Consider the following 24147-nt stretch of genomic DNA (forward strand, 5'->3'; position numbering starts at 1 on the left):
TAAAGTCATAGAAAATGGAAATACTCAAGTATCTCAGAATTGTACTTAAGTACAGTACTTGAGTAAATATACTTACGTACATTTCATCACTGTTCACAAATTAGTTTCAAAACATCTGAAGTGTTTCTTTAGGAACAACAGTACAGAAGATCTTTAGGTTTTGTTTGCTGTCCGTTTTCAGGTTACTTTATTTGTACCTGTAGGAACAGACTGCAGTAGACGACAAGGCATCAATCTTTACACACCTTTTACAACAACACTGGCAACAGACAAACATACAGTAGTTAAACATGACAAATGCAATAATGGCTCCACTAACAGGGCGTATGAATTAAAACCACTAAATAAAGTAACCAGTAGAATAAATGAGGTGAAATTCTGTAAACACATCTTAATTTGTCCCTCATGTTGAGAACCACTTGTTTGGACTATAGTGTTTTTACCACCAGGGGTTTTAAATTTACACAGAACTAAAGCAGTCCTACAGCTCCATCTGCAGTTCATCACAATACTTCATATACAGAATATAAAATAGACAAAGAATAAGCTTTAAAACAAATATAGACAAAATGACATCACATCACTGGACATTAGACTGCATTAGATGAAAGTTGGTCCTGGTATTTTGTCCAACATAGTACTTTAAAACCGAACCACCGTGATGTGATGTTGTGTGCTGCCATTTTACATGTCAACCCATCTTTCAAAATCTTTTCCTTGATCCATCGTTTCCTACTTTTAAAGTGTGTGTTTATATAAAAATCAGCAGAGTGTGTGTTGAATGCTCTGTTGTGTGCCAGCTCTTCAACACCAAGGCTCAGAGTCTGCTGCTGATGACCTCAGTGGCCATGCCAGTCTTCAGCAAGAAGAAGGAAACGGTCAGTGTCAGCTCACATTTATTTATCCAAATAAAACAAAACAAATGTGTTGCTGTTCTTAAAGTGGTGATCAGCTGGTTCAGACGATAGCTTTGTTAGTTGGCCTGTTCTTTTTTGGTCCAGAGTGAAATATCTCAACTGATAGCAGGTTTTATTGTAGTTACATTTTGTTTTTTATGGTTTTCCTCCATTTTGTGTTTCAGAGCAATTAGATAGCAAATAGCCTAATTTACTGATAGGACAACATGAGTACAAGCATCATCAGTTCATGCTACTGTGTAAATTTAATTCGGGAGATCATTCAAGATTGAATATTTGAATTTTGCCCATGTGCGAAGAAGAGTTTAAACACACATGTCAACAGTTTGCATGTTATAATGCTAACTGCTAACATGCATTCTAACATGTTAGCTTGATGACAAGCTGTGTTAACTGTGAATAATACGCAGCATTAACAGGAGGTCATCGAGTCTGGAGAGGATTTCTGTCTAGAGCAGCCATTTTGTGCCGATCGTCAACAATCATACAGGAAAAATCCATCAGACTTTTTTTCTGTTTTTCTTGTCATTCTTTGATGTCTTACCTGCTACGACTCATTTATTATAAATGAAAACAAACCGGAACACAGCTGACAAACTTATAGCAGCGAAATCTCTGACATCACTTGGAAAGTTGAGATCATCACGTGTTGTTATCACAAGTGAGACGATACTTTGAACGCGCTGACCTCACGTGTCAGTGATGACGGGGAATACAGCTTTTAGCAGATAGCGGATATAAACATGAAAAATTCAGAATTATGAAATTAAAAATTGTCTTGTTTGCAAAAACAACAATAACAGAAAAACCAACCAAAGAACAAAAACTCACAGAAGCCACGTTGTACTTCCACAGGAGCAGGAAACAGGCCAAGAGTGACTATAAACATTGTCGTTACATTTTAAATTGTACGTCACATCACAAACATAATAAAGTAGGTTTTAGTGCCTTGTTTTGACCCCTCTGCCTGTCTCTCCAGCTGTCCCATGGGATCCTGCTGGGTGTGGTCGGCTCTGACATCCCCCTGATGGAGGTGATGAAGCTGTCACCCAGATACATGGTGAGCTCAGGCCTGTGGGAAAGTTGTTTTTGGAAATGTTTGAATATTTTCCATTTCCTGTTTTTAATTCAGACTAAAAGATCAGATGTCAGATTTCACAATAAAAGCTTTAAATGTCATCGCTCCTTCATCTTCCTCTCATGTGTTTCTTCTTCTTCTTCCACAGCTGGGAGCTCACGGCTACTCCTTCCTCATCACCAACAACGGTTACATCCTGGCTCACCCTGACCTTCGACCTCTGGTGAGTCCCATCTGGGTCCTGCAGAGGACGTGTTTGTGTCGAGCTGCAGCAGCTCTGATTCACTGCACCTCTATTTAAAGTAAGAGGTGTACTGGAGGGTACATTAGAGCGTATTAAGTATTTATAAGGACAGTTGTACAGTATTTCACTACTGACATGCGCGCACACACACACACACACACACACACACACACACACACACACACACACACACACACACACACAGTAACAGTGTGTCCTCTGTCTGACAGTATAAAGATGGAAAGAAACTGAAGCCGAAGCCAAACTACAACAGTGTGGATCTGTCTGAAGTGGAGTGGGAGGATACGGAGGAGAGGGTAACCACACACACACACACACACACACACACACACACACACACACACACACACACACACGTTGTTTGAGGTTAGTATTATAAATGTTTTTCTGAGATCACCGGATGAATCTCAACTTGCAAAATTTGGTGTAGTGGATGACCAGTGTTTCAGTGTTGGACTGAAACCTTCCACATATTGAAATCTGCTTGTATAATCTCAAACCAGGTTCAGAAGACATGATATAAGCTCGATAATGACCCGACCCGACACAAGTAGGCTGTCAGGAACAAAAAAGGGCATGGGACAGTTTTATCCTGTGTAGTAAATCATGGTGGACGACAACCAGCGCTGCATCTGGAGGCCTCACAACGTCTTCACAGAGACGAGCGGGTCCGAATTTTTTGCTTTCTCTCACCGAGCATGACAAACTCCTCCATGTGTTTGGTGATGTTGAACTATAAGAGCAGAGAACGCTCTAAAACTGTTAACATGATGAAGTGAAGTAGGAGTGAGAGAATCAGGAAATCGTTATTATTTCTTCTTTTGCTGGCAGCCAGTATCATGCACACCGCTTCAGATGCCATGTTTGTTTACTTTCTTGTTGCCTGGAAGTCGATCTCTAGCTCATCCCTCCTGATGACATCCTGTCCTTGTCAGGTAATGAAAGACGGTGAGCTATGATTGGGACCAACGTGTAGTCTGTCATGTGCGCCAGCCAGCCATTTTCTTCCACTTATACGGGGTCTGGTCGCAGTGGCAGCATGCTAAGCAGGGCATTCCCCTCCCCAGCAACTCTTCCCAGCTCTTCCTGGGGGATCCCGAGGCATTCCCAGGCCAGATGAGATGTATAATCCCTCCAGTGAGTTCTGGGTCTCCTCAAAGGGCTTCTCCCAGTCGGACGTGCCCACAAACCCTCTAAAGGAAGGCAGTCCATCCTAATCAGATGTTCAACCACCTCAGCTGGCTACTTTGATACGAAGGAGCAGTGGCTCTACTCCGAGCTCCCTCCGGATGTCCTATCTCTCAAGAAAACTCACTTCAGTCACTCGTGTCTGCGATGTGATTCTTTCAGTAACTACCCAGATCTCATGACCATAGATCGACTGGTAAATTGTACTGCTGACGCCGCACCAAACCGCCTGTCCATCTCCATCTCTGATAACTCGTGACCATCCTACTGACAGAAATATCACGTCGTTTGAACCCAGCATACAAGGAAGAAACTCTTTTAACTTTGTTTTAAACTTGTTCTTACCTCACAGCTGAGAACAGCCATGGTGAAGGGACAGACTGGCAGCACCAGCCTGAACGTCAGAGCTTCAGTGGATAAAGGAGTGAGTGACTCAATCAGTTCACAACGAGTTAATCACAGTGTCTTAATATATACAATATAAATAATATGTTTATGATAATATTATAATAATATAATAATAATAATATGTCATTTAGGTTTCTTTGATGGTTTGTGAGTACATGAGTACATGCAGTAATGTAGACTTTATATTATACTGTATGTATCAGGACAGATCTGTAGTCTCCCTCCTGTTCAGTAGATGGCAGTAATGTTTTTGTAAGTTAATTAACAACTACTTATTTCAAAGCAGAAGAGGAAGAACTCTCTAATTGATCTTCAGTTGATAGGAACAGCTGGTTGTGCTTTTGAAATACCATCAATTATTTTAGTTAAAGAAGCTAGCAGAGGCTAGCATTAGCATTTTATCTTCGACATCAGTATTTATTAGATAAAACTGTCGGCCAGTTGACCAGCTAACAGTTCAGGCTAACAGAGGCCAGTCAGTGTTTTGTAATGAGACCCAAGCCAAACATGAGACTTAGTATTCTGAGATCTAATCTAAGTGATCAGACTGAATGAATATACAGACGCAACAAGCTGCTTTCAGCTCTTCACCGGATGTTTCATTAATGACTGAAAAGTTCAAATGTTCCTGTTCTCCTCCAACAGAAACGACCTCTTTACCTCACCAACGATTACTTCTACACAAACATTGATGAGACTCCTTTCAGGTAAATCAGCTGTTTGTCCATCAGGCCTTTTAAAAAGATGTCAAACTGATGTTTTAACTTTCTGTTTCTGCTTACATGACTTTTTATCAACATGTCCTGTTTAAAGGAGTAAAGGAGTTCATGTAGTTTTGGAGAAGAAATTCAAATTCAGAATTTTAATATTTAATATGAAATATATTAGTATATATTTAATATGAATGAGGTAATAACACAAACTCAGAAGTGTGTATTTTTTCCATAAGTGAATAAACGAGCTGTTCTCAGAGGACAAAAATTACCTATTTGGTCAAAAATATTGTGACATTTGATTTTGTCGCCCAGTCCTAACATTTATGAAGTGCTTTACATCATATACATCATAGATCCCGACATGGCCTAAAAATATTGTAATATTATTTTATGGCAGCAACTTGGCTTGTTTTTAAACAAATTTCCCTGATGAGTTGATGAAGATTAAACTGGATTTTAATGTTCAACTCAGTGCATGTCTTAGTCTGATTGTAAAAGATTTCAATCAGAATATATCATCCTCATAAATCCAGCACCGGCCGGTCTCTATCATCTTTATGGAAATGCCCCCAAACTGTATTGTTGTTGTTTTTACTTTTTATACTTCTGATTGTATCTGTGTGCTTCGACCACTAGAGGGCAGCACTTTACACTCAATATGATTAACAGTAGAAGTGCGGTCAGTGTTCACAGGTTCCTCTGTCTCTCTGTCTCTGCAGCTTCGGCATGGTGCTGACGAGGGGTCACGGACGGGTGATGTTCGTGGGAAATGTGTCTGTGGAGGAAGGTAGGATTTCCCACAATTCCCTGCTGCACAGACCTTAAATTAACTGGTGTATCAGATGCTGCAGCTGGTTAGAAAAATACAACGTAGACATCAACATGCTAAAACCACAGTATGTGTGGATGTGTTTATTCATGCATAGAAAAGTCAAACCTCGTACACATGAATCAACCACATCTCCACAGCAGCTTCTCAAACTGAAGGGAAGTTATCGGTTTTCATTTGAAGTAACTTCAGTGTTTGTGTCTTCCTCTGCAGGCCTGCATGATCTCACCTCCCCGGACCTCAGCATCGCCACTGAGTGGTACGTAAACATGAACTGATATTAAAGACAGTAGATTTCTGCAGGACTCAGCAATTCAACCTTTAATCAGTTTATATGTGCAGAAGACTCAGATGAGTCAAATAAATCAGCAGAAGGATTTTCAGCCTGCTTAAGTCATTTGTGTGTTATGAGAGTCCAAGAAGCTGTTCAGACCTGTTGTAAACATCTGTCCTGTGTTACCACTTGTGATCAGATCTCACTCTCCACTCTGGACCCGTGGACTTTCTCCACAGGGACAAAGAAGTCGCCTATACTGGTTACTGTTTAGTGTATTTGTAAAATGTGACATGTTTAGATCAATAAAATGTTTCTTCTTTCATAAATTGAGTGTAAATGGTGAAATCAGTGTAAACAGTGTGTTCAAACAGCTGCTAAATGTTGGCAGGTAAGACTTCAGCACTTTAGACACAGAAGCAGACAGGCTGGTACAGCCATGCTGCCACAAACTGACACTTTTTACAAGGAAACAAACAACTTACTGTTTTCATTTAATGCTGAATTTACAAGAAGCTCCAATGATTTAGAATTTGTCGTGGCAAAGTGTCACAAAGTTTAAGTTTCTCTTCATGCAACAACTTTCAAAATCAGACAATTTGTTAAGGGGGTCTGGTGATGTTGTGGTTGCTTGTTCAGTGGGTGGATCAGATTCAAGTGGTGGATTAAAAGAAGATTAGAGGCATGAGTACAAAGCAAAAGTCAGGATTTGCATGATTAAACTTTTTTCTTTATCCCTGAAATCTTCTCAGAGTCAAAGTATCTCGTATTTTTTTCCTTTAAACTTTGAGAATCAGCTGAAAACGTATTAAACTCCCAACAGCGTGTGGGCAGGTTTCTGTGTAGCAGTTTGTCCTAACAATATCCATAAACCTCTTTTCCTCAGGACTTACTGTGAGACGGACATCGACCCCGCCCACCGGAAATACACTCAGCTTCAGGCCGCCATCCGCTACCTGCTGGGGAAGGAACCCGACCTGGAGTGTAAGTTTTCTACACTAACTTCAGACATTTGTGTTCGCTCCACGCTGGGTTTATAGCAACTCCTTTTTGGGAATGGGAATCTGATGATCAGATGTTGATGATGATGATGATGATGAGTGTTTATTTGGCCTGTTTGACCTGGTCTGTCCGTTGTCTAGGTGATGAGGTGTTGCTGCAGCAGACGTTGTTTGACGCCGTGGTAACGGCTCCACTCGAAGCCTACTGGAACGCCCTGATGCTCAATGACAGGTGAGATTTGACGTATTTATTTTATATAAGAAGTGTTAAAGGGTCGGTTCACCCAAAAATACAAGAGTCAGTAGAAACATCTGCAGGAAATATTTTTTTGTCAAAGAGTAAAGAAATAGCCGTCATTCTGCAGACTGACCAGCGTTAGAGGAAGTATTCAGATTGTTTACCTCAGTGAAAGTGCTCATACCTCACTGAAAGTCAAAGTCCTGTGTTGTAAATATTACTCAAGTAAAATTATGTAAGTATAATCAGGAAAAAGTACTCAAAGCAGAACAATGTCCCTTGTGTCTGTTATACCAGTAATCTGATCTCATTAGATGATTGTGATCCAGTCATTAACGTAACAAAAAGATAAAATGAGCCCCGTAGAGATAACTGTAACATCCTCTGGTGTGTGTGTGTGTGTGTGTGTGTGTGTGTGTGTGTGTGTGTGTGCGTGTGTGCGTGTGTGCGCGTGTGCGCGTGTGTGTGTGTGTGCCTGTCTGTCTGTCTGTCTGTCTGTCTGTCTGTCTGTGTGCGTAGGGTGGAGCCTGGAGTGGAGACGGCCTTCCTCGGTACTCGTGCCGGCCTGATGAGGATCATAAGATACGCAGGAGTGGAGGCCAGAGTGGCAAAGTAATGTTTCCATGTTCTCTCAGAATCTCTGTCACATTGAAGCAAAACTGTGATCGTCACTGAAATATCCTGAACTGATAATTGTTATTGAATCGGATCTGAAACCGAAGCAGGCCCTTGTGGGTGAGAATCAAATCGATTCAGATAATCAGTGACGACACCCGGCTCTGAACACGGTGCCACGATGCTACAATGCAGGGATTAAATTAAACAATTACATTTTTCCGGAATAATTCACAAGTTAATTTCTGCCGAAAGTTTCAAAATAAAATGTCATCTGAAGTTAAACTTCCACTCGACAGAAAGTTTCTGACTCCGGCTGATAAAGACAACCTGTTCACCGTGGATCACTTCCCTCTGTGGTACCGCCTGGCTGTGGAAAACACGCCTGGAAGCTTCTTCTACTACCCCGTCAACGACAAAGGTCAGTCTACACGGCAGCTCGACATTTATTTCACTTAATTTGATATGTTTCTAATGAGCTGATCCTGAGGTAAATCTTCTCTCCACAGGAGTGAAGTTCATCATAGCGACGACAGCAGTGACGGTGTCATCTGAAGGAAAGACGGCCATGGCTGGAGGTGAGTCACTCTGCTGCCGCTCTGATTCAAAACAAACTGGGAAATCTTTTAAAATGTGACAGTGGAGTATGTTGGTCTTGGATGTTGAGACTGTTTTATTACTTTTTTACTCTTTTCTTCACTGGCTCATTTTACATCAAATGTTGGTTGATCGCACACAGTACGAGTACGTTTAGTACATTTAATTTCCTCAAAAAGACCTTAGAAGGTCTTAAAAAGTCAGTAGTGTCAGTTTGAAGATATGTTGGTATCTGATATCAGGCTCTCAGGAGAAGTTGTACACCTCTAAACTAAAAGTGTGATTGTTGTGACAGCAGATTGAGCTGCAGGAGGCGCTGCTGCTGTCGCTGCTGTAGCAGGGAGCTCATCAGCATGTGAAGGACAAGGAAGATTTTTAGCAAAAACTTGTTGATCCATTCATCCATTTTCTGCTGCTTATCCAGATCAAGGTTCACGTTGATTTTAGTACATTTTATCACGAGGAATTATTGTTAAATACAATGTGATATTGTGTTATATCATGATAAATAATTCCAGGCCGAATCGTCCACACTCGTCTTTTACAAACTGTCAGACTTTGGCTGGTATGACTGAAACAGCGATTAAATTGCAATTCTGTGTGTTTTTTAAAAGAGTTTTAAAAGCCTTAAATTTACCTGGTCACCTGATCTAAAGGAAGGTGCATTCAAGCATGAATCTGGAGTTGTCGTCGTCGTCGTCTTGGATTATTCACCAGGTGACATTTTGTATGTTGTAATACTCGGCTTATAGAGATTACACGTTGTGCGAGCCTGTTGGTCGAGCCTTCAGTACACGTTACCTTTCTCTTATTGAATACTTGAGGAATCCATTCTGTCAGGAGGGATAACGATGGTCTTCCCCCCCGAGTTGCAGTGTGTTGATACTAATCCCTGCAGAGACTTTGATGTTACTGTGATGGAAAGTCATTCAGTCAGATTTTTGAAGCGAGGAGGAGAATCAAATGAAACAAGGCCTTAAACATTTAATAAAATAAATGTATGACCCTGTAAGTTGTTTTTAGTTTGTTTTAAAAGATAAAGCTGAAGTTGAGTACATTCGAATATCTGTTAGTCCAGAGAGCTGATGGATTTAATCAGTATTCCTCAGCTCTACCTGTCAGACCAGGATTTCAGCAGGATTTCTTGACTTGACCTGAAGTGAGAAAAAACATGATTGTGTTGTTTGTCTTGATCCAAGAACATGTCAGTGATGAAACCTTGAATCTTCTCTTTCATCTCCTCTTCTGAGTTTGGTTTTCTTTGATTCCGGCTGCTTTTAGCTGGTTCGATGGATGTGGCTTCCTGGCTGCTGTTGAATCATTATTGTAAGTTCAGTCTTAAGGTTGGGTACAAAGTTCACACTACACGATGCCTTCAAACTAATACGTTTGATACTAAAGCTGACATCAGATCAAACCCATAATGTGAGTATACCCTGAAAACTGTTATATTGCCTTGCCAATCCAAAATTATTTACAAACTCGGCCCTGCAACAGAGCTGCTGCAACCCAGTGCCGGTCAGGAATTTGCAGCAAAGGTAAAATCGGACATCATGTTAACTGTGCTGTCTTGTTCTGTGGTGTTTTTAAGAAGAAGAAAAAAATACAGTTTAGATAAATATAGAGTTTATTATCTTCAGCATGATTAACAGTCCTTGAGTTGAATTTGAGATGATGTTTCATGTGCTTATCACAGACGATATGGACAAAATAAATTAAAACACACAGGAGTTCCAGTCTGTGTGGGCTTCAATCCTCACACACTTCAGTATCTCATACTTTGCTATTGTTGGGAGTAATTGTGTCGTAACTGTCACTGTCACAGAGCTCGAGTGTTTGTTTGTGCTGGGTTGCAAGCCGTTGTAGCTCCAAGCTTGCCCTCTAGGTGGCAGTACAGCTCTTGTGTTGTTTGAATGCAGTTTACCTCAGTGACGAAGCTTAAAGCAGCATTTCCCTGACAGCGTCATGGTTTAAAGTGTCTGTTATTTGGAAAGAATTCAACAGGGCATTCACCTAACGGAGGTACTATGTCTCAAAGTGGGGACGTTAAAGATAACATGAAATACATCGATCGAGAACGAAACGAGAGTTTGTGCAGCAAACAACAGGAGAAATGTCACTTTTCACAGATTCACAGACATTTGTACTTTTGGTGCTTGTGCTTGTTGGGCTCAGATACAAAGACGGCTCGAACAGAAAGGTAGTTTCATATTTCTAAAGAAGAAACAAAAACACAGATGAAGGGAAGTCAAGGTGCAGAAGTGCCAAATAGCAGCTTCAGAGGAGTTTAAAGCTGGCTGAGAGATGCAGCACAGGGACTAACAATTCACAGAGCATCCATACATTAAAAGAAGTGCTGCAGCATTCCAGTTTCACTGAATCTAGTCCGGTCCATTAGCTGTACAATCAGTCCCCACCCAGATTTTCAGCACAATCGCAGCGCTGCAGGGTTTCTCTCTCCAGACGGTGTCTCATCAGTGATGAGAGCTGAGGAGCAGAAGCAGCCAGAGCATCCTGGGAGGATCTTAAATCAGTAAAAAGCAGCGGGTCAGAAGCTGCTGATTCGATATCCGTGCACAATGCCGCAGGGCTCTTTGGGCGGCGTCTCTTCTGGCGAGGTGGGAGACATTTGTCCGTCCTCCAGATCTGTCTCGGCACCTGACTCGGCCATCAGAGGCTGGCCGCGGTTCTTCATCTCTCTCTGGTACCGTGCCATCAGCGATGCATAGACGCACCCGTAAGTTGCTGCAACCACCATCATGACGCACACTGTGCCACAAATCACACCCGCAACTATTTGCGTGCCGTGTGCTCGACGCACACTGACGGGCCGGTAGCGCTGGCGAACACATTCCTCGTTGCTGCTGACCCGCCCGGGCGGGCAGGGAGGCCGGGTGGCATAACCTGACGCACCCTCCTTGGTCGGACTCTGCAGGCAGTAGCTGAACATCTCTGCTGGTACGCTGCGGATGTCCCTGCCCTTCACATTCCCCGGGAGACTGCACTGCATCGCATCTACCTGCCCATCTATAACACGGACAGAGAGGGGAACAAAAAGAGAGAGGGTAGAGAGCAGGGAGGGGAAAGATGAAGTAGAGGATAGCGGGAAGAAACAAACAGGGAGAGACAGAGGGGGATTGAGAGAGATGGAGGTCATTATATTCTTAGACGTCTTTGCTCAGCGTACATCCATCCTGCAGAGCGGAGATTAATTGCTTCGATTAGACAGCTTTGAAGTACAGACTCAAAATACAAAGTGATTTGCTCTGCTACGTCTTAAAGCACTGCGCACCGCCTGCCAAAACTATCAACTTCACAGTATTTGAGATTTGGAGAGGCCTGCTAACAGCTCTGCTCACCCCTGTAAATCAACCACTCTATCCAGTGCTTGAAGTCCCTCAGCTTGCAGTCGCACTCCCAGGGATTTCCCGCCAGCTGGAGCTGCTGTAGCCCCACCAGGGGCTCGAAGGTGACTCTGTCAAGGGCCACCAGCCGGTTGCTGGCCAGAGACAGCCAGGTGAGCCTTGGAAGTGCATCCAGCAGGCCCTTGGGCAGCCACAGGAGGCCATTGGAGGACAGGTCGAGCCCTCGCAGCCGCCACAGCCCCCTGAAAACCTCCTTGTTCAGACCAATGCTCCCTTGACTTCCATTTGAGCCCAGGAGGACGTCTGTGCTGTTGTTGGGGTCAGAAGTCACCAGGCGCACCCCGAGGTAGTTAGCAGAGAGGTTGAGCCAGCGCAGGCCGTTCAGCCCTGAGAAAGCTCCAGGTTGCAGGGTGGAAAAGTGGTTCTGGGAAAGATCCAGGAGCTCCAGGCTGCTGAGATTGGAAAGCTCAGTCGTGCCCAGAGAGGAGAGGTTGTTCTGGGGCAGACGGAGGATCAGAGAGTCCTGCTCCAGCAGCGCTAGGATGGGCATCAGAGAGAGAAGGCCGACAGCGGAGCAGTCAGTGGTGTTACCATAGCAGGTGCAGACTCCGGGACAGCCGTGGACCGAGCCCAGCAGTCCCAGTAGAACCAACACCAGACTGGACAGAGCTGCACAGACTGCAAGATGAGAAACAGAACAGCAACATTATTTAAACAGCTGAAGTCAATACTGTGCAAAGAAGTTTTAATCAGATCTGACTGTTGACCTCCCTGTTTGCAACGCAGTCGATGAATCTGAGACAGTTAAAGACAGAACTAATATTTTTAATGTGCTTTTAAATTTCTGCTTCAGATTTCCAAAAAAACCTTTTTCTTTTTCTGCAATTTTTATTGAGAGATCGGACAGAAAAAATTCAGACACACCACGAAACACCGACCGTTTGAAAAGAAAGAAGAAAAAAAACTAAACCTTCATAAAAATGTTTGTCCGTCTGCTTCGTTAACACTTTGGGGTCTTTTATTGAAGCAGATTCAGTTTTAGACGTCAGTTAAATGTCTGCAGTGTGAAGGATGAAACATCTGTCCAGACTCACACAGACTCTCCAGGTGACTGCGTCCATACTGGTCTCGGTTCTTCATGACTGTCACATCGACTCTACTTCAAATTTAGGCTCTCATCCGGCTCTCTGCTCTCTGCCGGTTCACACCAACATCCAGCTGAGGGGAATGTCCTGGAAGACAGAAAAATAGAGACAGAAGAGGAGATGTTGCTTCAGGGTGTGCAGAGAAGAGTCTTCAGGATGATACTATGCGTTTGTTTTACAGCCATTGGTCATGTCATGTCTATGGCGAAGACTATCGCCCGACAGCTGGACTTTTTCAGCCTGATACAACTTTTGATATTTTAGAGTTTAAAAATCAGATAAAGATTTCTCATGAGCTTGAACGTGTGACTTAAAAATGTGTTTGTTTTGACCAGAATATGTAGCGACGAGGACATCCATGTCACTTATCCAACACGCTCCCAACTCGTCACATATGGCCTCAAGCTTTAAACTCTCAGGCTCTTCTTCCCCTCTCTGGCATCAGTGTTACATGTGCAAGGTCAAAATATCAATAATAAACAGGAAATGTCCAGTCAAGGGGTGTTCAGTCAAGCAAGAGGAGCAGAGACACGGGTTACTGACCAAACACTCTATAACAGTGATTACTGTTGGACTGAAGAGCTATTTAACACTTAAGAAAATAACACTTGCAGCAGCTTTAAGTAAATTACCTTCTTTAAAAAACAGTCTCAAGGGGGAAAGTCCTGTATATGACCCATCCAGCCACCCCCTGACTTGGACTCTTTATACTACTACATTAAAGGAGCGCCTGCAGGAATGATGCTAGAGGGACAACTACAGCCTCGTACTCTGAGGCACAGGGCCACTGACCACGCTGTCGTATTTTATGCTTTGGGAGTAGAGCAGGCTGATTTATCGGCACTGATATAGCTGCAAAAAAGGGAATATGAGCCAATATATCAGCCTGGTTGATTTATCGCTTCAGCTCTGGTAAAGACACCAGAATCTGACCATGAACTCATTCAAATGACTTAATGCTCCACCAGCTTTCTATAGAATGTGATTTTCTGTGTTCGCAGAGCAAACAGCAGATCTTTAAGCTCTCAGGTTGGATGTTTCTAATCAGCATTTATGTTTACAGGCTTGTGCCTTTTACTTTTTATGAAAACAAAGATGTTTTCTCACAGATTTGTTACTTTTGTTTGAACCGCTGATTAAAACCAGGAGAGTTTCAGCCTTGAAATGCTCCGACTGTCAGTCACTCTGTGAGAAATGAGAAAATAAACAGGACTTAAATTCCTTCCACTTCACCACTGTACTATAAGGGATAATCCTTTGTGAGCTGTATTTAGATTATATTTTGCTCTCTTTCAGCTGTTGCACATGCCTTTACTGTCATTCAATCTAGTCGCTCACACTTCAAGCTTTGCACTTCACATCTGGTTCAGGGTTTCACACTGATGATTTTCTTTACAAGAGCGCCTGTTTCTCAAACCTCTCAGCCACCGTAAAGAGTGCAACTCGATATACAAGATTAAGTGGAGTATTTTCCTGCATACTGATTAAAAACATCAACAGCTTAGTCCCCGGCAGAGCTGATCTACAGTATATTGGCATTGCGGGCCGGAGTTGCGCTGTAATTCACTGCATTTCTCTTGTCCTCAATCCTTTCCATTCTTTGCCTTCCTCGCTGAGAGAACACCAAGGAGCTTCATGATAAATAGAAATAATCCTCTGTGTTTTCATCCAGCAACACCAACACCGGAGGAAAAGTCAATGCCAACTTCTATCTTCTGAACACCCACTCACAATTCCTGTACGCTGCAGATACAGTACAGTGTCAGCATTGTTTCACACATACAATCAAGAGAAATGTTTGTATTTTTTGATGATGCGTTCCTTTTTAATTCCCTCGTTTTCCTCCTCTGGATATCTCCGGCAGTTTAGGGCACTCAGATATTCAGGGGGGAGAAGTGTGCAAAAGAGATAAAGCTGCATTGAAAAAGAAAAGTGCTGTCACTCCATCATCCGTCTGTAGCTGCTATAAAGAGCCAGAGAAACGCTGCCTCAAGGTCTTTCTTTTGTTGCAGGTCTTTCTTTTGTTAAGTTGGCACAAAGATGCCAGTCACTCTGCTGCGGACTGCGTGAGGCAGGAAGGTGCCTTCAGGCCACAACTGACATTACACAACAGGAGAAATTACAATGCAGTTAGAGGAGGGAGATAATGGGAGGACATGTGAAGAGGCAAGTGTGACTCCCATAGAATATCTGACGTCACCTCATCAGGAGACCAGAAAGAAATAGAAATCCTCTTGCAAAGTCAAGGCCTCTGCTCCCAGATGATAATCACAAGCAAATCCTCGACTCATGTATAGAGGATCATGTACAGCAGGTTTTAGACTTTTCTCACTAGAAAAAGACGACAGCGTTGGTTGTGTCTTTACAAAAACGACCTACGTTTACATTTTCTCACTTGACCTCTTGCCAAAACAATGACTCTTCTCTCGAAGCAACCAAGGCAGAAGCAGCAGTGATGTTCTTACACCAAAGACTCTCAAACTGGATGTTTATTCAACGCAGTGAAACACAGTTTGCATCAATGTTAATATCAATATCTTTGCTTTTTAAATACACGCTTCAACATGTTTCTTAGTCTGCAGGTGCACAGCAACACTCAGACACGTTTGTGTGACTATTTTCTTTTTTGCGTGTTATATTAATGCGTCTGTTTCAAACCTGCCTCCTGACAAGAAGTTTGATCGACAAGCAGCTTGTTTGATGTGCTCAATGTGGAGAGCATCGCTTTGTGAGTTACCGTTACTTCACAATGGAAGAAGATGAATTACTGCAAAGCTACAGAGAAATCTAACTGCTTACAACAAGTAGTTCAAACTATTAACTGCTAAGAAAATGATCAAATTAAAGCAGCTCTGTAGTTTTGGAGAAGAAACTCAAACTCAGAATTTTAATATTTACAATATTAATGAGGTCATAATAAAAAACTTTTTCCATCAGTGAATAAACAAGCTGATCTCAGAGGAAAATAAGGTCCCAGAACACTGTTTGAAGTTAGAAAGGTGGCAGGGTCCGCCACATGTAAACAAAGTAAAACAGTATAAATTGTGTTGTCCTTTAAGGTCAGTTTGTTTATTTAGTTTAGGCATAAAAACCGTCAGGTCAAACATTAACCAAACAACAACAACAAAAACAAATGTCCCACTGTTCATGGAAAAGTAAACAAACGTCGTGCCCCTCAGTCGGACACCTGAACTTCCAGAAGCAGGTTTACTCAGTTATCCAGGTAACTAGTAAAATAGCTCTTCTCTGAACATTTGTTGATAAATAGCATTAATCAATACTTAAGACTTATTGATACCTGTGACGGATGTATTGGCTGGGCGTGAAAATAAAACAGTGCGGGGCTGATCAGAGGGGTTAAAGTACAGCTGAGAGTCGATGTTGCAATAAAAATAAAAAATCTTTCCTTTCATCTTCTGGACCAAAACTGTTTGAAGTCTCAGCAGCAAACTGCACAAAAATGGCACAGATGGTAATTTCACTCCTTGAATCATTACGAAAATGTTAATGAAGTTGAAATACGAGCAAGCTACTGCAAAGTGTTTAACTACTAGTTTAAATACATGTAGTTCACTACTCCTCAGTACCGGATGTGCTGGACCACAACAACAGTTGTTGAGGTTCATGTGTCCGGCTGCTCAAACTGAGATAGATGTCCACAACACTGTTCTCTGCGAAGTCCATCGGTTTATCACAGAAATATGAATTCCACTTTGGCACAAGACGATAACATTTGGCCTAAATGTGGCTAAAAGTTATTGTTTTAAAAGATCTGGTTATTTAATTTCAAGACTAAATTTGAGGTCCTGCTTCACACTGACTCATTTAAATGCTTAATTCATCAGTCACGTACAAAATTGTATCTTAACTCTTGATACCCTACACATCAATACTGAACTTGCGAAGAGGCCATTCAAGACTATACTTTTATCTCCTTGGACAAAAATATTTCTTTAATGTTGGACCTTTTTGGAAACCTCTGTGATGCTATTTGTATATATGTGCAAGTGAGTGACTATGTTTGTTGTGGTTATGTAACCTGGACATCTAGAAAAGCTTTCACTTTCCAACAAACTGTTGCCCTGGATTTATCCTCGACCACAAAGACCATCTTTCTGAAATCTTTAGCTGGTAGATTAAATGTGTGTCAGACTGAACGTGAAGCAGATTTTAGAACAGCATTGGAGATCAATGGAAATACAGAAGTAGCAGCAATCAGATATGAAATTGGATCAGCGAGTTAGAAACGGCTTAACTTGAGCGCAAAGTTTGTAATTGTCCCAAAGCTTTTGAAGCTAAAGGAAAATGAAGTGAGATCAGTCGAGCTGCAAACAAATGCTCATACAGGTCGACAGCAGACAGACACATGACGGCACTGACACCAACCTTTGTGTCCTTGAATAATGACAACTTGGTGGCTGCTTTCAGGACGAGTTTGTATTAAATAGATATTATACTAACATGCAGAGAAAGAAAACTCAGTAACTCCGATCAGACAGCTGTCGGTCACATTAGGTCCACTACAGAGCCTGTGAGAGGATAAGGCGGGGCCTAGAGTATCTTATGGAGAAGATGACCTCTGACCTCTCTCGCTGTCTGATGGCTGTAACAGCAGATGGATGTTGAATCACGTTACGCATTGTGAAAACAACAGAAAGGATTTACAGAAAAACACGATCTCGCCTTACATAATCCTGCAGATGGAGCAGAATAATAAAAACAGTCCACTGTGACGTCTTTGTGTCAAGACTTCTGCTTTGGGAGTAACGTTCAACATCATAACCAACAGAACACTACACACACACACACACACACACACACACACACACACACTGTTTCATGCTTACACACACATGTAGCTGCGAGCTGAGGAGCAAACACAAGCAAACGTAGAGGTTGGTATGTCATCTTCTGTTTATCAAGAGCTGAAGTTGCTCCTGGCTGCTTTCCTGCTTTTCACCACCTCTCTCCTCATTCATTCGTCTCTCTGAGCGTGCCGTCCTCGCTGCACTACTTGGCGTTGCTTTCTTCAGACCCGTGACTTTTTAAGGACGGCATAGAGTGCATAGAGGCTGCTGGGTGTAGGTCGAGGACGTCAGATTCACCTAAACTCAAACTTTACTCAGCAGGTTTATCTGTAAGATACAGCCTACCGAGCTTTTAAGACGGAGGAAAGTCATGGCGTTGTGTCTTTTTGTTGAAATAGTCCAAAACCTGAACTTTGTTGGAGCCCTGTTCTGATACCAGTACGTAAAAGAACAAACAAAAGGAAAACAACCTGGTATCAAATCGCTGCATCCTCGCTAATACTGGGGGGGTTTTAGGTGAGTGGTAGTGTTTAATATATAGATATTATATTATATTGTACATTATTTATTTCAGGATGTAGATTATGCTTTTATCAGGAATAAATTATAAAACAAACTTGAAAAACAAACTTGAAAAATGACTTCAGCGATCCCCTGGCTTTCATCTAGCGCCACCAACAGGTCAAACATTTCCCTTATTAGGTGAAATATCTCAACAACTGCAAGATGGCACAAAATTTGGTTCAGACATTCAGGAGCAGGTAGTTAGTCTTAATGTGAAACTGCCTTACAAGAACCTAAAATGTTCTAGATATCCCCTCGCTGACTCCACCAGCATGCTGGGTTTAAAATGGTCTTTGTCTCCGCACCATGTCCATAACTTAGCTGTGTTCAACCTCAGAAGCTTGAAATAAGCTAGCAGCTAGCTGTACGATTGAAAGAAACACACAAACAGCAGCCCACAGAAAAGAAACACCACCGCCAACAATGTAACCGAGTGTCTTCTGTTAGCATTACTGGGCAGGTTCAATCAGAAGATAATAAATGCAACACAGAGATGTAATGTTATGTCGTTTTACAGTGGTGTGACCAGCAATTTAATACCAAGACAGTTTTTGATTGCCAGTGCTGAAGGTTTATATCCAGCTCTATTAATCAGACAAAGATGCCTCATAAAAGCAGCACCTTCAAGGTCCCGTGGTTAAGGCTCATCGCCTGATTTTCATTGTGGATTATTTGTTGCTCCATTGCCAAAAGTTTCTGCCCCACTGTTCCCCTGATCTTACATCTAGAGGTGACAGCTTAGAAAATGCCTCCACAGTTACAGAGTGAAGAGAAAATGTCCTCAGTTCCTTCACTAGTTGATTTTTGTGGAGTTTTGTGAGTAAACAGCCATGAAACAGCTTGTCAAAAGCACCATCAGCCAGATTAGACGCCGCCCGCCGCTGCTGCGTGGGCGACAGATTAAAACTGTGGTTTCAATCCCTGAGCCGGACAGACGCCTGTTCTGGAGTCCAGATGGTGTCAGAACAACTGGTCCAATAGAAACCCCCCCCCGCCTGCTTCCGTGCTCGCTCTGTTTTCTGTTTTTACTGTTGTGTCATCATCACACATCTGCTGCTGACACTTCTATTTAAATCACTTCCACAAGACCTGGAGTAAATAACAGTACATGCTTCATGTGTTCGCTGATGACCAGGTGACTCTGTTCACTGTCCAAACAAAGCTAACCATCAGTACTACAGTACCACATCTGTTTGTCCTCACAGGCACTACAGGTATTAAGTGAACATTAGCATTAGCTGCTATGCTTACCCTAGCTAACAGACTGCTAGCCTCACATGGCCATTACCATTCTGTCATAGAGGAAACACACTCTGGCTTGCTGGTATTCCTTTAAACCAATAGCAATCGTCTTGGGAGGCGCTAAACCCGGGACGCAGGGACTGTGCCCCTGCACAATAGTGTTGAGGGAACTTGTGTTGGTGAATCATTTACTCATCGGGGGCTCGGCCCTTCCATTAAAATGGGTAAATTCCAGCAAATGAAAAGGAAACAGCGGCTAGCTTGTTTATGTCCATACCGTTTGCGGTTTTGAAAATGGTAACTACTCAGTTAGCAGAAGGGACGAGACTGCTGACTGAAATAGTCGGCCAATCAAGTCTACATCTGATGAGTCAGACTAACAGACTGCAAAACCCAGAGGACATGTTCTGTTGAGCGAAGCACCAGCGTTGTGTGGTCCGAGGGCCTAATTGTACTTAGTTGTTGATTTTTTCTGTTGATGCAGTTGTTGTAGCTCTGCCTCGTTGTATTTCTTTAAACCAGTCACACTCTTCTTGTGTCAGAGGGGAACTTGTTTCGGTGGAGCGTTTGCACATGGGGAGACGAGACCTGGCGTTATAAAAAAGCTGAATCCCCGCAAATGTAAAAAGGTCAAACCTGCTAGCTTGTTTGCGTTTGAACCGTTGGTGAGAGTGAGAGTAACTTGTTGTTTTCATCATGTAGGTTGCTTCCTCAGAGTTGTTGTTTTGTCCTGTACAGACGAGGATTTTGAAAATGCTAACACGCAGATTGCGGAGGGGACGAGACTGCTGATTGAAATAGTCACCCATTGGCAATCTACATCGGATGAGTCAGACTAACAGACTGCAAAACCTGGAGGACATGTCCTGTTGAGCTAAACTCGACGTTAGCAGCTTTAAACCAAACGGTGTCAGGTGTTCTCAGGCTTTACTTTCCTTTTTAGATTTTCTGTTGATGCAGGTTGAGTTTTTATAGCTGCTGATCACTTGTTTGTCTTCTTTGGGGCTCGTGCTCACGTTGTCTTTAAACAAATTGAAGGTTATTTTGGGTATTCGGCACGGTCGATGAAATTTCTTGTCAGTGGATGTATAATAAGAACTAGATACCAGACTCCAAGATGGGAATTAACGGGAAACACCCCAAATGCTAATTTTGTTTGACTCTCAGCATCTAATTGTACTTCCTCTGATGTGACTGTGGTGGGAGATGTATCCCACCACCTCAGCTCCGCCCCTCTCTGAATGCTCCACTAACTGATAAGAATGGCAGCCATCAGTGAATCCAACCCCCCGAACATCAACACATGATTTCATGGCGTTCCAGACGTCCGAGGATTCGAAGTTCACTTTTTCAGCCTCTCAGCTCCTGTTTGTGGTTAAACATTGTGTTACAGAAAGCAGCTAGCGGCTATTTTTGTACATGAAGAAGAGGTGGATTATTATCTCGATTTAAAACTCGTCTGTTTGGATTTTGTCATTGAAGTCCTGCCGATGTGATGTTCCCTGCTTCATCTGCAGTGCATCGCTCCGGTTTTCTGGGCTCTAACGTGGCGTCCCGCTGGCTGCTTAATGGCCTCTGACAGGCAGCCTCTCCCCCCCCGTGGCTGCACTTTTCCTCCAAACAGCCTGAGAACGAGGCAGCTGAGCGTTCGGTCCAAAAGGCCGACAGCACAAACACACTGCAGCAACCACACCGAGGCAGGACGAGCGAGGCAACCACACAACCAGCACACACACACACACACACACACTGACTGCACGCCAGAACACACACACAAGCTCACTCCTACATGCTTTTAGACTCTCTCTCTATTAAAAGCACAGATATGCACTCGTACATAACATGGCCAAAAGTATGTGGACAGCAGAAGATTCTTGCCATGTGAGATTATTGAACGTCTTCTAACCTGCTGCTCTGACTGCCTCCACCCTTCTGGTTTTGATGTCGGGTGATCAGGTCTGGCTCACAGTCGGGATGCAGGTTCAACCCAAAGGTGACGTCCAAGTTCCTCCACACCAAACTGGGAAAACCATTTCTTTATGGAGCTTTGTGCTAAGGCTGGCAATGTAACGATATATACATTGTTATCCTGATATAAGACTATAGAGCATTCTAGATTTGGGTTTCATTATATATACGTCACAGGTGTTGTCTTTTCCTTGTTTTAAAGCTGCGTTACAGTAACGACTGTTCTAATACTTACCACTTTGTCATTTCATCCACATTACTGATGATTGTTTATAGTCATCTCTACAATCCTCTCGCAGTATTGTTGTCAAGGTATGTGGTGTATCACAATATGGAGATTATCTTATTTTAATTGTTCTTATTTTATCGTATTTAAAGCCAAAGCTGCCGGCTCTGGTCTAAAGAGAAAAGGGACAAAAACTAATTGTTGTCTGTTCATTAACTGTGTGACAGAAAACTAACAGGCTACATGTTATTTGAATACTCCGTTTTATCGTTAGTCTTTTTGTTTTTATTGATCGGACAACAGGAGATATCTGATGACTTCTGCACTGAAACAGGGACGGACTAAACCGCAAATCAGTTAACCGTGAAAATAACCATAAATGATTGACAATGAAAATAATCATTAGCTGAAAGCTGTACCGTTAAAGGAGCAGGTCACCCAAAAATAAAAATTCACTCATTATCTCCTGACCTTCAAAGGTGAAGTTTTTTAGTCAACAAAACGTTTCTGGAGCTTCACAACAAAACGGTGTTTCAGCATAAACAACTGAAGAATGAGATGACTCCATACGGCTCGTCAGATGTTTTCCACGTCTCTGGAGGCCTCAAGATCCAACATTGATTTGAAAAGAAATGATTTACACTATTTTTAATCATCACTTTTGCTGATAAGTTAATATTGTTTGCACTTCTGGAGACTTGGATTACAGCAGACGAGCTGTATGGAGCCATTTTTTACGTTTTTAGGAGAACGCTGCAACGCTGTTTTGCTCTGAAGCTCCAGAAATGTTTTGTTGACGTCAAAACTTCACCTGACTTTCCATCAGCATGGAGGCAGGAGATGATGACTGGATTTACATTTTTTGGCTGAGCGTTTCTTTTCCAATTTCACAGAGGAAGAACTGACAAACTACACTAAAGTATTCTGACAAGAGTGTCCACTTACTTCTGGCCATCTAGTGTACATGCACACACATACAGGACACACTCGCTCTCCACACACTAAAGGCACTTGCACATTGCTGTACGTTCAGTATCTGCACACACACACACACACACACACACACACACACACACACCGCTCACCATCTGCTCCACTGCTTCAGCCTCCAAACAGAGAAAGAAGAAACTGTTCTTCTCCTTCATCTGCAGCGTTCAGAGAAGAAGCTGAAATCTGAACTGAGAATGGACCGAAGCTCTTCTGCGTTCAAAACAAAATCTGCAAATCTGATCCTGGACCCCAGACTTTATCTTCAAGGACAGAAACTAGTCGCCGCTCGAGTCCTCGCTAACACCTGAAGGCTCCTTCAGACCAGGAGCTGGACTGGAGTTTTATTCCGGATCAAACGCCACTTGTCGTCCTCCTCCTCCTCTTCATCCACATCGCTGCTCGCTCAGCTCCGATCGTCTGAGAGCTCTGTCCAACACACACGCAGCCCGCCGACTGAGGACGAGCGAGCTTCTGTGTGTGTTTTAGAGAGAGAGAGAGAGAGAGAGAGAGAGCTAGAGACGCCACATGCTGCCGCTGAGCTGCTGTTAATGGTGTGTGTGTGTGTGTGTGTGTGTGTGTGTGTGTGTGTGTGTGTGTGTGTGTGTGTGTGTGTGTGTGTGTGTGTGTGTGTGTGTGTGTGTGTGTGTGTGTGTGTGTGTGTGTGTGTGCGCTCTTCCTCTCTGCGTTGTTCTGAGTGTGTTCTGTGCATTAAAGCAGTGTTTGACAGAAATAGTAACAGCAGAGTGTTGCTGCTGCAGGCTGAGCTGAATGAATGAAGAGAGTATGGGAGAGAGAGACTGACAACATGTAGTATTTCTGTACAGGAGGAGAGGAAGCGCAGTGAAAGGATCAGGCTGAGTACGCCTCACTGCAGGCTGGAGGTTGGGATTAGGCTACATGCGCGACCTCCACCCCCAAAGTACCCTCGCGAAGTTTGCTGCCACCCTGTGGTTTAATCGTGCCACTGCAGCTCACAAAGATTTTGTCCATTTTTTTGTTGGTTTGTCAGCAGGATTACACAAAAACTATTGAACTGATTTCCACCAAACTTGGATGGAGGATCGGTCTCGGCTAAGAATAGACCCCATTAAGTTTTGGTGCAGATCCAGATAAAGAGACAGATTCAGGAATTGTTTCTATTTCCTTTGAATAGCGAGAATTTTGTTAATTTCTCAAGGAATGCATGAATCTTAAGTCTGCTATCTATGAGTGAGGACAAAAGTGGCATTTTTCCACCAGCGCTTTTGGTCGTGCCGAGTCAGATTTTGCTTTTCCATCACCAACTTTTTACAACACTGAGTTGAGCCGAGCCGAAAGGTTCTGCTCCAGAGTAGGGCCAAAGCGTCTGCCCCGCCTCCGCAAAGGATTGCGTTGACGTCCCGCGACTGCAGCCAACTCTGACAAGTACTGTCTCTCCCTCAAATCGATACTCAACTCATGTCTGTGCAGGAAACCTGAGAGAAAGAGGTTTTTAGAAGTCAGTGTGTTCAGCTCTTCTAACTGAGTCTCTTTAGTTTCTCTCGTCCTGTTTGTTCTGTTTCATCGTGTTCACTTTCAGCTGTTTCGGGAGTCATGTTTAGTTACTGCTGCTGAAAACAACGAAAAACACCAGAGGAGACTGTTGGGCTTTGGCCGAGGTATGCGCTCGCCTGAGTGCCATTCTAATTCAACATGTCTTGCTTTGTTCATAATGCCTCCTGCATCGTGGCCGGA

At 42.9% G+C, this 24147-nt stretch overlaps 2 protein-coding genes across 2 annotated transcripts in view; one reads left to right on the plus strand and one right to left on the minus strand.

Annotated features, from left to right (window-relative positions):
- LOC311263842 (voltage-dependent calcium channel subunit alpha-2/delta-4-like) overlaps window positions 1-24147 on the plus strand; it is a gene marked incomplete at its 5' end in the record, with an annotated part of 65587 nt that overhangs the window by 20828 nt on the left and 20612 nt on the right. The window contains 13 exons of the mRNA XM_084364179.1: window positions 801-878; window positions 1897-1977; window positions 2144-2218; window positions 2470-2556; window positions 3801-3872; window positions 4502-4563; window positions 5292-5359; window positions 5615-5660; window positions 6562-6659; window positions 6818-6908; window positions 7434-7526; window positions 7829-7950; window positions 8039-8107. Of these exons, the coding sequence (XP_084220305.1) occupies window positions 801-878; window positions 1897-1977; window positions 2144-2218; window positions 2470-2556; window positions 3801-3872; window positions 4502-4563; window positions 5292-5359; window positions 5615-5660; window positions 6562-6659; window positions 6818-6908; window positions 7434-7526; window positions 7829-7950; window positions 8039-8107 (1042 nt within the window). The remainder of the gene's footprint in view (window positions 1-800; window positions 879-1896; window positions 1978-2143; window positions 2219-2469; window positions 2557-3800; window positions 3873-4501; window positions 4564-5291; window positions 5360-5614; window positions 5661-6561; window positions 6660-6817; window positions 6909-7433; window positions 7527-7828; window positions 7951-8038; window positions 8108-24147) is intronic.
- Window positions 9744-22886, minus strand: LOC311263839 (uncharacterized protein). The gene is made up of 4 exons (XM_084364171.1): window positions 22530-22886; window positions 12586-12723; window positions 11486-12169; window positions 9744-11153 (listed from the first exon to the last, which is right to left on the minus strand). The coding sequence occupies exons 2-4, from the start codon at window positions 12629-12631 to the stop codon at window positions 10675-10677; spliced, it is 1209 nt and encodes a 402-aa protein (XP_084220297.1). The 5' UTR covers window positions 12632-12723; window positions 22530-22886; the 3' UTR covers window positions 9744-10674.

This window comes from Pagrus pagrus (assembly GCF_965226575.1).
Source record: "Pagrus pagrus genome assembly, chromosome: 10".
Classification (NCBI taxonomy): Eukaryota; Metazoa; Chordata; class Actinopteri; order Spariformes; family Sparidae; genus Pagrus; species Pagrus pagrus.

Coding starts and splice junctions, on each gene's coding strand:
- LOC311263839 (XM_084364171.1), bottom strand. CDS start 12,631: ATGAAGAACCGAGACCAGTATGGACGCAGTCACCTGGAGAGTCTGT. Junction 12,170..12,585: donor CAGTCACCTGGAGAGTCTGT/GTGAGTCTGGAC, acceptor CTCATCTTGCAG/TCTGTGCAGCTCTGTCCAGT. Junction 11,154..11,485: donor AGAGTGGTTGATTTACAGGG/GTGAGCAGAGCT, acceptor TCCGTGTTATAG/ATGGGCAGGTAGATGCGATG.